The following is a 14,500-nucleotide window of genomic DNA, read 5'->3' as shown; positions in this document are numbered from 1 at the left end:
TTTAATGGATAAATTAATTGATCTCCTGGGGCCCTTAAGAGGAAGAGGTTGAGTAGACCAAGCCCTTGGTGTGGTGCCTAGCACATCGGAAGGGCTCAGTAAAGGTTAGCGTTGGCTGCCATCATTGTTAAAGAGGACTGAGCAGGAGTGGAAACCCATAGAGCTGTATTTAACACGGCTATGTTAATTTTAATTGGCACAGGCAAAAGAGATGCTCTATATACCACTTGGGACGGTGCGTGGGCGAGTTCCCCTGTGCGGGACCGCTATACCGCGAGAATGCCCTCGCCGTGACATTCAGGAGAAGGTGAGGCCCAGGCTGGCCCACGGCCCTCCCATTCCAAGAAAGCCAGCTCATCTGCAGCCCAGGGCAGTGGGACCACGCAGCTCTTCCTTCTCACTTCTAGTCTGGGTGGAGACACACTGAGCTCCCTCTCAGAAACCCCAAGTGTGCAATTTCCTCCCTGAAACTGAAGCGCCCCATTCTCAGGCACAGGTTGTACAAAACAAACCCATTGAGGGCCCTGAGTTCTGTGCAAATGCTGTGTGAAACAGGTGTCAGTGAGCCCGGGAGAGCCGGGGGAGGGGTTGCTTTAAGGATGGGTGAACACGGATCGGGCATGAATTTGAGAACAGAAAAGCCTGCACAGTGGCCCAGATGGTGGATTGGGTCCCAGGGGGGCAAATGCCAAGTTGTGGGCATCGGGCGTCACTACGGACGCAGAGGAGGAAAGCCAGAGGTCGGCTGGAGAGGGGAGGGCTGTGACATCAGGGAGGGCCAAGCTCTGGGTCGGGTTATCTGCCCCCCCCTTTATCAGGTCGGGCCTCTTATCTTCTGCTCGGGGCACATACGCTGTCCTTCCTTGGTGCCACATGCAGGTGACATCAAAATAGCCTGTGACGTGGCAGCAGGATTGTTCTAAGAACACAGGCTGTGGAGACGAAATGTGAACACACAGTGACGTCCGCGGTCGAGCACAGAAACTCACAAATGGAGAACTAAAACTATGGGGGGTGGGGGAAGTCCAGATGGGGGGAAATACTGGCAATTGCCTAGGACTAAAATTAGCCACCACCCCAGTTGTCAGAGGTCACAGTGCAAGGGTAACTTGGGGTCACTTCCCTGGAAAACAAAACGAACAGAGTGGTCCGGGCACCACGCACCACCTGGCCCCTCAGGGATCGATTTGTTAAAGCAACGTTACTTTTAGGGCGCATAGAAAAACAAGGGTTTCCGTCTGCTTCTTGTGAGTTCTAGCGTGTTCATTAATAGAGCCGAGATGGTTTTTCTAAATGGCATTTCAAGCATTTCTCAGGTTTCAGTTCTTCGAAATGGCATCTGTGTCCTTTTGATGTCGACAGCCTCTTCCGCACTCGCCCCTGCAGCGAGGTGATGACGCTCGCTCACCGGCGTTTGGTAACGGGCACACGCTCTGGTGCCCTCCGAGTCCTCTCACAACAGTGACCCTAAAAAGTGTCACTTTGTGTAGTTTCATCTTACCCAAAGTGTTTAATGGGAAATGACCATTTCTAGAATGTCCTTTTAATTAGTTTACAACCCAAACTGGTATGAATGAAGTCATTCAACCAGTACTTCCTGAGCACGCACCCTCCGCTCAATGCCACCAGGCTAGGCATCGGCGGCCACAGACCCGCCCCTACCGTGCGGAGGCCCACCGCCACGCGAGATGGGCTGTTTGAGGACTCACGGGGCCTGGAGACCTCCGTTTAGCGCCCAGTTCAACCCCTCACAGCTCCGGATGAGGAGGCTGCCGGGGAAGCTCCTGGGCGCCACTCTGGCCTGGGCGTGGCCAGGTGTGAGCAGGATGAGGAAGACCACTCTGGCACAAAGAGGAAGATGAGAGACCTGCAGGAAGGCCTCCCTGTCAGGCATTCGACATACTGTCAGCAGCCCGAAATAACCAAAGCTCAAAGCCACTGAGCACCTGCTTGGCACCGGGGGAACGGATAAGCACGTCCCGTTCATTATTGTTTGTCCTCCCGGCGGCCATCCTGATTCCATCTCACATACCGGGAAACTGAGGCTCAAGGCTCCAGCACCATCACGGGGCCCTGCACACCGGAGTCAGAATCTGAAACTGGCCCGTTCTGGCTCCAGACTGAAGCCCCAGCTATTACTTAGTTTTGGTGCCTTCATCTCCGTGCGCACTGCATCGAGCCTGTCGGAGGTTCTGTTGCTTCTCACCCAGCCTCTTTTCCCCAGGGCTCGGACCCAGCACGCTGCTCCCAGCCACCGGCTGTTTCCGAGGACTCCAGCCTGGGAGGCCTGCTGGGTTCCCAAGTGGAGCTCCACCCAGTTATCGGCAGAGGGGCGGCTGAGACCCCCTGCAGCTTCATTGCCAAGGGGGACAGGCACCTCTAAATCTACTGCCCAGGGAGGGACAGACACTCCCACCAAAAAAGCTGAGATGACTGTGGCCCTCCCCTCCCCCGTGGAGACCACCTGGGACCGTGCTCCACTCAGCAAAGGGGGCCCAGAGAACAGAGAGCAGAAACCATCCACAGAGCAGCCCCCTGGACATTGGCTTGTATAAATAATTTATTTCTGTTCACAGCATCATATATGCATATAAAAGGGAGTGGGGACAGAAGCGGAGGGTGGTCCAGACAGAACTGTAGCAGGAGGGATGAAAACAAACTGGGAGACGCTGTCCCCACGACACCACGACAGAGAATAGGTGAGGAGAACTGTCCGGAAACAAAGCTGGCCTCCCTGTGTCGCTCAGAAAACACTTCAAAACGCCTGTGAGGGAGGCCCGCTTCCCGAGGAACACCCGAGGTGACACCCGAGGGAAGGAGACATCGGAAATCACTGACCACTGCGTTGGAGGGGACCCCGCGGACCACTGCGAGGTGGTATTGGGGTCTAAGCTTCCTGTTTGATCAGAGATGAAATGGGCTATTAGTGGGTCAAATGACACAGAAACCAACTGAGACTAACTACTCGTTAAGACACCACAGGGTTTTACTCTACCAGACAGTTACTAACAGCTGACCGCACCCTTTCAGTACAGAAAACGCAAAAAAAACCAAAGTCACTTCGCATCATTTGTGAAGCCCGGCAGGATTCGAACACTGGTCTTGAACTTAGGAACTGTGAGCACGAGAAGGTTACAGTATTTGGCATCTGCAATGTCACAAAATAAATATATTATTCTCTCAATAGTGTGGAACTACCAAAATGTCAAAGTGCTTAAGAAATCGTTGCATGTGAAGAAAATAAAGGAGATGGATTTTTTAAAATAATTCTATACAGAATCTTCAGGGGATGGGACCAGCCCATTTAGAGATCAGTGAATATGCTGTCGGTAGGTGAGCTGACACCTTGCAGGCTTTTCGACACTGCTTCGCTCTGTTTTCTCCACCGAGTTGCTACAAAAAGACCACGGTTGGAGGGGTACCACACACACCAGCAGAGGAAGGAGGGTGGGTGGCCCGGTGCTTCTTTTAAAGGATCTCCTGTAACAACTGGGTTTCACGCAGGAAGCCAGGAATTCTACCTCTGGTTCGTAAATTAACTTTCTGAGTGCAGTGGACAATGGCCATGAATTTGCCATCGGACTAACTTGTGTGTGTAAGCACCATCATGCCTGATTTCTACGGGCCTCCTTCATCAATTAATTTATAACAGAGGGGGCAGGGGGGATAACTCTACCTGTAGCCGTGGATTCCAAGAGGAAATCAAAATCCAACAGTGAGCCTAGGTTTCTCTCGTGATACTGTGTTTCAGGGTAAATGACAGCTTCTGCAAACCAAGACTCAGTCCTGATTATAGAGGATTTCCTTAAATTACATTATTAAAAATATCTATTCTTTCACTTTCCCTTCCAAAGCCTCTTTCAAGTACACTGTCCCAGTGCCTAAGTACAGGCGACCGTGACGTGACGTTGTGTGCTGGCTTTTCAGCGCAAGCCCTCACTGTGGTTTGTTCCCACCAGCACGCGGAGGAAGGACCTCACCCTGGGGCTGTTCCGCTTTCGAATCCCTGCGACAAGGTCAGCTTTTACACCCAGGTGGGGTTTTCGTGTCTGGTGCACGACATGCAGTACTCTAGTGAGATACTTCGAATGAAATACTTAACCCAGGGGGGCCACAGTGAGCCCGGTTAGAGACTGGAACACGTCATCACCTGCAGCATAAGAGGATATAAAAGGTCAGGGCGACGTCTTTTCCCCCAGGTGACTTATTTCTAAGGTAAGTATTCATTGGTGGTAGTTTCTTTTTCTTTTTTCCAAACATGTCTGAAAACCAAAACCCATCATCAAGTGGTTAGTATTATGAGACATCCCTTGCAAAAAAAAAAAAAAAAACCACCTTGCAATTCAGCACACATCTGCAGCTGGGACGCAGACACACACCCATCGGCTAAGAGAATGTCAGCGTCCGCACGTCCAGGCCTAGATATTTATGCCAGTGACACAGTGCAGAGGGAGGTCCCCGTGCCCCACCCCCAGCACCGTCCACCCAGCGTGCACCTCCAGAGCCTTCCCCTTTAAACACCTTTAGCTATCCTGCAAGCAGTAAACGCACCATGTGCCACCACCTCCAACAGTTTTGCTTTTTTAATTTTTATTGGTCTCTTTGTGTGACAATGACCTACACATGGACAGGGTCCAAGCCATCTGGATGATGTCTGACTCCAGGCTGAAAAGCAGTTCTCAACAAAAACTGGTTCTGTAGCAGCCGCAGAGCACCAGGCAAGGTGCATCTTCGCAGCCATTCCCCAAGCACAGCCAGCACAGCGCCCCGCGCCCTGGGGCTGAGTATTGTTCCCGGCGGTCCTCCCAGAGCCCAAAACACCACCTCGTCTGGGCCCAGAGTAGAACAAATGAGCTTTCATCAGGGGCTGGCCCCGTGACATAAAATAACCCAGCTTCCACTGCCCATGAATACAAGGAGGGGCTGTTCCCCCAGCACCTCCCAACGCCAACAAGCCCTCCCGATGAGGGCTCCGGGGGCTCTGGGTGTTGCATACCTCAGGTAACTCGCAGGTGAGGGTGGGGCAGCCTGAACTTCTGGCCTGCTGGAGTAGGAAGAAACTGCTTTTGTCTCTGACATCTGAGCCTTCCACCTGGGCGGGGAGGGCAGACCGCAGTCCCCGCAGGTCCACTCCCCAGGGCGGCCTCCCACCCCATTAGGGAGCTCAGGCGTTCAGACAAAAGGTCCCCAGGGCTTGGGGTGGGAGCAGGTCGAGGGCGGGCTGGCAAATCAGCATACACACCCGGGTTAAGTCACTAGTCCTGCATCTGGGCGCAGAGATTCAGTTTTAAAAATCGGAAGCATCGCTTTGGTTCGCTGTCTTTGTTCGCGGACGCGGGTTCTCGCACATCCATTCATTCCTGCCTGACTCACTCGCTCACTCCCCCCTCGCTCCGGAACGCCGCCGGGCGCATTACCGCTTCTTCTTCTGCTTGAGGGACTTCCTGCGTTTCAGGATCATCTCATAGAGCTTGTCCATGCCCTCGGTGAGGCCCTCGCCGATGATGGCGCACGCCGGCTGGACGTGGTAGGTGGTGGCCGGGATGAGCTCGTGCAGCGCCAGCTGCTTCTCGATCTCGGCCACCGGCAGCGACTTGGGCAGGTCCTGCTTGTTGGCGATGACCAGCAGCGGCGTGCCCTGGTTCTCGGCGAATTTGGTCACCTTGTGCAGCTCCGTCTTGGCCTCCTCCAGCCGGTCCACGTCCACCGAGTCCACCACGTAGATGATGCCGTCCGTGCAACGGCTGTAGGACTTCCACAGCGGCCGCAGCTTCTCCTGGCCGCCCACGTCCCAGAAGTGGCAGCTGATGCCCTTGGCCGTGCCGTTGCTCAGCTTGATCTTCTCCGTGTTGAAGCCGATGGTGGGCACCGTGTTCACGAACTCGTTGAACTTGAGCCGGTAGAGCACCGTGGTCTTGCCGGCCGAGTCCAAGCCCAGCATGACGATGTGCAGGGACTGGAAGGCCGAGATGTTGGAGGAGATGTTGCCCATGGCTCCTCGCTGCGGCGCGGGCCACTGCGGCTGCAGCGGGAGGGCGCCGCCCCCCCGAGCGGTGACAGGCCCGCCGCGGCCGGGCGCACCTGGGCCCCGCCTGCCGCCCTCCGCCGCGACCTGCCTGGCCTCCGCCGACCCTGGGCGCACCGGTCCGCGCGCTCAGACGCCGCAGCCCCCAAGCCCGTGCCGGTCCGGCATCGCGTCCCTCCGGCAGGCTTTTGTCTCCCGCGAAGCCGCCTCCGCTGCCGCGACGCGGGATGCAGGCGCCTGGAATCTTCCTCCGGCCCCGGCTCGCTCTGCGGGTCCCCGGGCCGCGCCCCCGAGCTCCGGCCGCTGCCCCGGCTCCCCCCGGCCGGCAGCGAGGTGCTGCGGCGCTCGCCTCTGCCCTGGGCCGCGCTGCGGGGCCGCTCCCGCTCCCGGGGCGCGCCTCGGAGGCGCAGGCGGGGGCGCGGGCTTCCCCGGGTGTCTCTGCTGCCTCCGTCCCCGCAGTCCCTGCGCCGCCGCCGCCGCCGCCGCCTCTAGCCCGCCGCGGCCCGAAGGCGCCCCGCCCCGCCCCTCGCAGCCCCGCCCAGGCCCCTCCCCGCCCCGCCCCCGGCCCCGCCCACGCCGCGCCCCGGGTCGGGTGTGGACCTCTCCCTCCTGCCCGCCGTTTTCGCGCCCTTCGGAGCGCTGGGAATCGCCCGCGGTGTCCCCCTCCCCGGCCGCGCCCAGACAATGGGCCCGGGAGCCAGCTCTTCCTTCCAGGCCGGCTGACTCATCTTATAAAAATAGCTCGCGGCTCCCGGAACTCTCCACCCGCCCAGCCCTGGCCGGGGACTGCCCCCCCGGGGCCGCGGCCGCACAGCCTGCCTCGGGCGGGGAGCAGGGTTGGGGGTTCCAGCTCTGCAGGTCAGGGCGCGGACCGCAGCGTCCGCCCAGGGGCTGTGGAGGGCCCGAGGGTGGGGTGAGAGTGCCCTCTAGGGAGTGAGGGCGATGGGGTCAGGTCTCCAGACCCCGAGGAGAGGGCAAAGGAGGGCGCTGGCTTCGGCGAACCACCAGCCTGCACCCCGAACCGCGCCTCTGTACCCAGCCGTGCCCTGGGCCCTGGCCCTCCATGATTCCCTGGCCCGCTTTCCCACCCGAGTTCCAGGGGGCTGGCTCCACAAGACCACGGACCCACTGGGGGCCCAGGTTTGTGCCCAGGGTGCCCTGGAGGCCCAGCTTTTCCTGCCTGGGGGCAGCGATGAAAACAAAAACCCAGCATTTGCAATCTAGGCAGTGATGGGGCTGGAGTGGCAGCTGGGGGTGGGGTGCGAGGATAAGGACAGTTTATTCCCAGGTAACTCAGATAACTAACCATTCCCAGATAGCCGCTTTGGCTGCCTTTCTTGCTCCCACCAACTATGCTAACATTCCAGGTCAAACATTAACGTCTGAGGAGAGCACCCTCTGCCACCCCACTTTGAGAACTGAGAACCCCCTGCCCACAGAGACCCATTCTGCTGCAGCTGGGGGTCCGGCTGCGTTTGGGTGCTCAAACAAAGTATGGCCATAGTTTGGGGTCGTGGCACCAGAAGTTACAAACACCAGTGTGCGACCCTGGCTTCCACCCCCTCTCACTCCAGTGGTTTTATTCCAGTTTGTAAATATGTAACAGACACACACTCTCTCTGGGGGCAGAGGCCACAGTGCCTTGCAGAAAACACAGAGACCTGCTCTGGAGGAGAGGTGGGGTGGGGCGGGGAGTGCACTGTCAAATTTGTCTGGCTCCCCCTTATGAGCAGAGAAGACAGACACGGGGTCGAGGGGGATAGAAATGAACATGATAATCATTTAGGAATCAACCCCCAAATTTTATAGGCATGCTTTCCTTCTCTACTTCCCTCGCATGAGCTGGTGTCCTATCACAGTATGATATATGATGCCCTTGGTACTAAAACACGTGAGAAGACCATATCTGTAGAAAGTGGGACAAGCCACCCTGTCTCTGGAATCCCTGTGCTGACAGCAGCCACCGCAGTCATCTGCCCTCCGGGGTGGGTCCAGGGGCTGGGAAGGGAATGCCAGGGCTGGAGATGGCCTTGTGGGTTATTCTGTCCAGCCGGCCGGGTGAGGGAACCACAGCCCAGGCCCATTTCACTGTGCCAAGGCAGGAGCAAGCTGCAGACGGCCCACCCCGAGCCCAGGGGTGCCGGTGCCCAGTTGAGGGTCTGCCCCCTCTCCCTCTCACTCCACTCACACTCAATGGGGAATGAAGTTGTGAGCAACCTGAAATCAGTTGCAAATGACAGAAATTCAACTCAAATTGAGTTGGACCACAATGAAAATATATTCAGTGGTGAAATGGAAAGGTTCCTGCATGATTCAGGCATGGCTAGATCCAGGAGCTCCAAAGAAGTCTTTCTTTAGACCAGGTGTCTCTTCATTTCTTCTCTGTTTCCCTCTGCCTTGATTCCTTCTCCTGCAGGCATCCCAGGACTCCCATCCTTGGTTTACATCCTAGAGGAGAAAAGCTGTCTCTCTTTCCCATCAACTGTGACAAAAGCCTGTAGGACGCATCCCTCTGGCCTTCCTGGCTGACCCCTGCATCGAGCGTTACTGGCCAGCAGGATGGAACACCTCATCGGTGTGGCCCAGGGGCTCACGCTGGGGAGGGGTGGCTCCCAAAGAAGAATCAGGCCTCTGCTCCCGAAAGGCAAATAATAGTGGGCAAGCAGGAATGATTTCTAATGAGATCATTTTGGTCATTGGGAATTCTGGGAAGACAGAATTTTGTGTTTTTTTGGAGTGATCTCCTTGGCTTTCTTCAAGTCCTGCCCCACAGGTAAGCCGCCTTCTCATGAGACTGTTTCTTCTCTCTCCTTCCTCTTTGCCACGAGCAGGGCCTTGGCTGGGTGCCAGCCCTGGACGGGACTTCCATCAGTGGCCTGCATCCTGGACACGTGGGAAGGCACAGGCCGGACCGGGACCTCTGGATCTGCCTCCCACGAATGGTCTGGATACAGGACCCTGCTCCCTTCCTTGCATCTATCCCCTGTCAGGTCTTGCTCTTATTTTAAGGACAGTGGGAGGGAAACACTTTAGTAAAACACCCGATGTGTTTTCTTGGTGATGCAGTCATTACTGCTGTCAGTGGCCCCTGCCTGTGCCCCCCCCTTGGGGTTTAGCCATCCAGGACTATCTGTTGTCCCACAGAAAAAGCAGAATGCTAGACATTAACAGAGCCTTGCAGAACAGAGCCATTAAACAGCGACTCAGCGTAGTTGAATGGCAGCCGCTCTGCATTCTGATTTCACTCAACAGGGTGATAAGTCGATTTTACAGTTGATGATTTAACTTCTTTCCCATAACAGCATCACTTGGCTCAGCCAGCCAGCTTTCAGGACGAATTGCAATTGAGAAACCCCGGAATCCTGAAAAGGAAAGTGATGTCTCCTGCCGAGTCAGGAATGCCAGGCTCACTCCGAACCTGCCTGGCCCTGGACGCACATAGCATCACAGCGGGGGCTGCGCCGCCAGGTTGGGTGGTGCCCTCCATGTTCTGTCCATGGGGCAACACTCAGGTCACTGTTTCTCAAGTGACCCCTCTCCAACCCGTGTCCAACACATGTGGTGTCTCTGAAGGATAAATGACATAATACATGTAAAGTGTTTGGTACACTGCCTGGCACATGGTAAGTGCTCAATAAATGTTGGCTTGGATCAGGACAAGGAAATCGCTTTTCTGATGTGGTACACAGCCACTCGAGTTGCGGTGCCCCACCCCCCGCAGCCGGCCAGTATTCTGCTGAGTAGAAAACACTGGTTACCTGGGCTACCAGCTTCGTTTTGATTAATCAGAACAAGAGGTTTCTCAGAGAAAGTTGCCCTTGCGTCTTGCTCGAGGTGAACGTCACTTCCAGCAGAAGCCCTGTTTCAGGCCCCTCCCTTCTTTCTCTCCGGGGTCGGGAAGACTTGGCCCCCAGAAAGGGACTCAGTTAGCTCAAGCTGGACAGAATGCAATAACTTGGCCGTGATTTGGAAACTGGATCCTAAAATATCATTCTTTTTTCCCTGTAAGGGCTTAGACATAAAATGTGTTGCCTAGTAAGGTGACTTTTGAGTGGGTCTAGCGACTAGAGCAATGCGTTTCATTGTTATTATCTGTGCTTTAGTTAGGCTAATAAGATGCAAAGGTGAACACTCCGTCTGTACCTGAGTGTGGGTAGGGGTGAAGTGTGTGCCCACGAGCATGCACATGAGGTGCGAGATTATTTGCGGGTTCTGATTGGCGGCCTGGGTTCAGGTTCACTGCCCCGGTGCTCAGCTGCGGTAATGCAGGAGCGCCCTCTACTGAGCTTCTTGTGCAACAGATGGAGGCCTCCGCGGGGGTAAATCCGTCCGGGGCCTTGTAAAAAATGTTCAGTCCACCATTGGAACAAGCGAATGGGTGAGTGGCTTCCGGACTAGTTCTGAGTTCTCTGAGAGCCGCACTCGCCAAGCCAAGAATGTGCCTCTGTCGGAGCTCAGAGCGTGGGGAGGTGGACTCTCAGACGCAGGGTGGGTCTTGTCTGCGAGGCCCGTGCAGACCGGAGGGGTGGCTTACCAGGAAGGAGAGGGAACCAGGAGGCCTGGCTGAGCATGAAGGGGTTGACCGGGAAGTCCATTCGAAGAACCACAAACTGATTAGAAGCGAGAGGGACTCAGTGTCCAGGAAACCCAGCGGAGATCAGAGATCGGGAGAAATCGGTTTCTGCGTCCGATTCCATGGGCAGGCCAGAGACCAGGAGTGGGGACGAAAGCAGGCCGACTGGACGGAAAGCAAGGGGGCCTGAAGCAGCTGAAGCCAGCCGGTCCAGGACTGGAGCTCTGCGGCTGGCACGAGCGTTTCCTTAAGGAGGACCCCACCCACACGGCCGGAAGTCTCGGCGAGTGGAAGACCGAAGGGCTCCATCACGGGGGGGCGTCTCCGCGTTCCGAGTGGAACGCCAGCCCCAGGCTGCCCGTCCGAGGGGCTCACAGACGCTGCGGCTAAGGGCAGAGTTGGGGGCAGGGCACTAGATTCTCCAGTGACAGAGCTGAATCTGTGCCGCTGGGCCTCCTGCTTTATTCGCTTGTCCCAAGGACTGGAAATAAGAAGAACCCACTCCCCTTGTCTGTTTGAGTTTACGACTTTAATGAAAAAACAAAACAAATCAAATCAAAACAAAAAAACCCAGAGCGCCTTATTTTAAATTTCTTTGTGAAGCAACAAGGCTGAAGAAAGCCCGGTCTCACTTTTTCCAACAACCACCACTGGGATCACATCGTAGTTGTTGTTTCTGATTTGGGTTAAAAAAAAAGATAAAATATTTTCCTCACTCAAGTCTTCCTTTATCGATTGTTGATCTCGATTACCTGCCCAAGATAGGTATGAAAAATTTAGAAGTCATTATCTTTCCTATCAGTATTATTTCCAGATAAGATTCTTTTGCAAGATTGTTTTCAACCTCTCCTTAGTACTCGAATTTCATCCCGTAAGTGAACGTTTCTCAAGGACATTAGGAACTCAGGTCCTACTAAAGTGACAAAACAAGTTCATAGCAACGCCAGGCCCCTTTCAGGTGAGGGAGGAGGAGGAGTTCGGTATGCAGAAGTTATTCCTGACTCCTTCAATAATGCAATCGCTGTAATTAAATTTCTCCTCTAAAAGCTACAGTGAAGAAAGAGAAAGGAACGGATGATAATAAACCCCGGCGATTAGAGCAGTGCACCCCGCCCCGACGGTGTTGGATGGAAGTGGATTACTTAGGTTTCTCCCCTCTCCTCCCCAGGTGACCCGGGACGCCCATTATTTTCATTTAATTAAAACTTCCCTGGCTGAACCCGAGAGAGGGGAAACAATCGCACTTTTGTGCTTCTCTCGAGCCCTCTTGGCTCCTTCCTGCGGCGGAGGAGGCCAGGGTGCACCGCCAGCTCTCCCTGGGTCGCTCCCGGTGCAGCGGCCGCCCGCCTCCTGTGGAACTCGCCTCCGCGGGAGATTGGTCCGGGCGCCCAGAGAGAGCCCTCCGGCTCCTTGCAGCTTTCGTCAGAGGCCGCCGAAGACGATGATTGACTGGCGAGTTGCACTGAGTGTATGTGATCCCACGCTCTCTTCCGTCCACCACAGGAAATCCCTTTTGCTCTCCTGCCCGACTCCTAGATCTGCCTGCCCAAGGCCATCGTGACCAAAGGAAAAATCCAAAGGCCCTTCGCTTCCTTCTTACCTGGCCTCCCACGGACTCTGTTGATGGCGCCATCCTTCTTACAAGGTTTCCCTCAGAAAACCAACTGGCCTGGCTGAGCGGTGCGGCGCCCCTCACCCTTCACTGCTTGCTCCCCGTGCTGCCTGGGTGGCAGGGGACTGCTGTGTTGATGACCGCCTGGGGTGGTCACAAGTTCAAAGGTGCGCCACCCACCAGGACCTCCAAATGCACAGCCACAACACCATGCTCCCCCTCCTCGTCTCCCACCACGGCCACCAGGCTTCATCTCATCAGTCATTAGTGACCGATCAGTGGTGGCCCCCAGTGGTTGGCCTTGGACCTTCTCCTCCCCTCGTCTCCATAGTTAATCCCTCCTTCCTTTCATTTCTCACTCTGTGTCACTGTCAAGGCCGGTTGGGTCCTGTGTTCACTTGGTGGCGTTCCAGGGCACCGACCCTCCAGAACTGCGGCCTTCCCACTGGGCACTGGCTGGACATGCCGGCGGCTGGGCCCCGGACACCGGCCAGACATTTGGAACTGCCTCCCGCCGGCTCCCGCATCGGGACCTACCGCTGCTGGAGGCACCTCCTCTGACGGGGCCGCAGCTCTGGTTCCTCCGATTTGTGACGGGCCGGTGCAGGGCAGAGAAGCCCGGGCACAGGAGCGGCTGCTCCCTCTGTCCCCCAGTCTCTACTGGCTTAGGATGAAAAGATAAAGAAAAACAAAAGCAAAGAAATGGGAATAAATTGAATTTCGGTGGTGGAAGAAGCTCCCTATCTCTCATTGAATTCTAGTTTGTTTATCTAGGGTTCCTTAACTGAAATTCCAGCCTGCTGCTCCAGACGACAGCTTTGTTGTGGTTTTATCTGGTGCTAAGTGGGCAAAACAACTACACAACCCTAGGTTCTTCCTAGTTAAAGACGTCATCAATTCAAGTATAAAAATGAGGCCTAGACTTTGGGCCGGAGCGCTGATTCCAAACACCAGGATACAATCATATGCAGTCGTAGGACCCAGGGGCATCTGCAGCCCAGTGTCTTCCATGACTAGGTGTTTGTACTGGCCAGAAATCGGAGTGCCCGTCTGTAGCAATGTTATTGAATGACCTAAGATACATCTGTGCACTCAAACACATTAGAGCTATTAAAAGGAATGAGATGAATCTGTGTGTGTTGGGACACTTAAATTACCCAGGTATTGATAAGTAAAAAGTGTGTAGTACACAGATAAGCCCGTCTCAGTGAAAATTTCCACTCTTATTCTGTGTGTGTGTGTGTGAGATAGATAGGTGTGGAGATCTATAATATATACGTGGGGACGTTCTAAAGAGAGACTCGAGAACACAAAACCACTGGTTATGGCTCGCGCTGCACAGTGGAACCAGGTATGTGGGAAGGAAGAGAGACCTCTTTCGTGGTGTGCCCCCTCTGCTGTCTGAATTTGCTTTTCACGTGCATGAAAATACCATTTTTGTAATAACAAAGACAGTCCAAAACCCCACTTAGCTCACGAATGCGTGCACAGAAGGAAAAAATGCCTGCGTCCATGTGCAGATTTAGTAAGCCCAGCATTCTGCGCTGCATTCTAGGAAGCATTAAAATGGGCATCACAAGTGTCCAGAGAGTGGATTACCACATGAGCCAATGTGGGATCCCCACGAATAAGTGATTCCCGTCCAGACGCGTTCTAGCAGCCTTCGAGCGTGCCGGGGAAGGGGCTGGGGAAGCGCTTCCCGGCACTGGTGGATTCGGAGCGCTGTTCTCCTCCAGAGGTGCACCTGGCCCACCTCAAGGTCAGGCTGACGAGGTTAACTGCACCGGTAACATTTAGAAGCGCTTCCCTGCAGAGGTGGCAGTGGGAGAGGTGTAGCTCTTCTGAAATCTCCACCCTTTCCGGAAGGTGGGTGCTACCAGCAGGCCAAGCGCTCCGCAGGGGTTCAAGGGACTCTCTCCAGGGCCAGCCCTGAAGATAAAGCAGTGGACCGGTGGATGCCCAGGATACTGAGGACATTCTGTGCCATCATTTAAAAATTTTGAATTCTCCTGCCGTGCGTGCATGCAAATTGTCTTTCATAATGACATTTAATCTACATATCATTAACACCGAGTCACAGGAAGGTGGTGGGAGAGTAGCTTCCTGGCAGTTTTCATAGGTATGTCGTGCCAACTGACTTGCACAGGGTTTCGTCCCTCTCTGAAATCACGGGAGCGAAATGATGCCCTGTAGCGTTAGATGAGGGGTAAGCCAGGAGGAAGAGTTGGGTCTTTTCTGGTTTGTGCGTGACTCGTGGACGTCTGGGCCGGGTTTCCCGGGGTGGGGTGGG

General features: G+C 55.2%; 1 protein-coding gene across 1 annotated transcript; it reads right to left on the bottom strand.

Moving 5' to 3' along the window:
• Nucleotides 1–2,545: 2,545 nt before the first annotated feature.
• Nucleotides 2,546–6,523, bottom strand: ARL4C (ARF like GTPase 4C). Its single transcript, XM_037069227.1, has one exon. It carries the CDS (start codon nt 5,990–5,992, stop codon nt 5,414–5,416), a length of 579 nt encoding a protein of 192 aa, XP_036925122.1. The 5' UTR covers nt 5,993–6,523; the 3' UTR covers nt 2,546–5,413.
• Between the last annotated feature and the right edge of the window lie 7,977 nt (nt 6,524–14,500).

Source organism: Sturnira hondurensis, unplaced genomic scaffold, assembly GCF_014824575.4.
Source record: "Sturnira hondurensis isolate 20B ecotype Veracruz unplaced genomic scaffold, ASM1482457v3 Scaffold0018493, whole genome shotgun sequence".
NCBI lineage: Eukaryota > Metazoa > Chordata > Mammalia > Chiroptera > Phyllostomidae > Sturnira > Sturnira hondurensis.
This window is presented reverse-complemented; position numbering and strand designations above follow the sequence as displayed.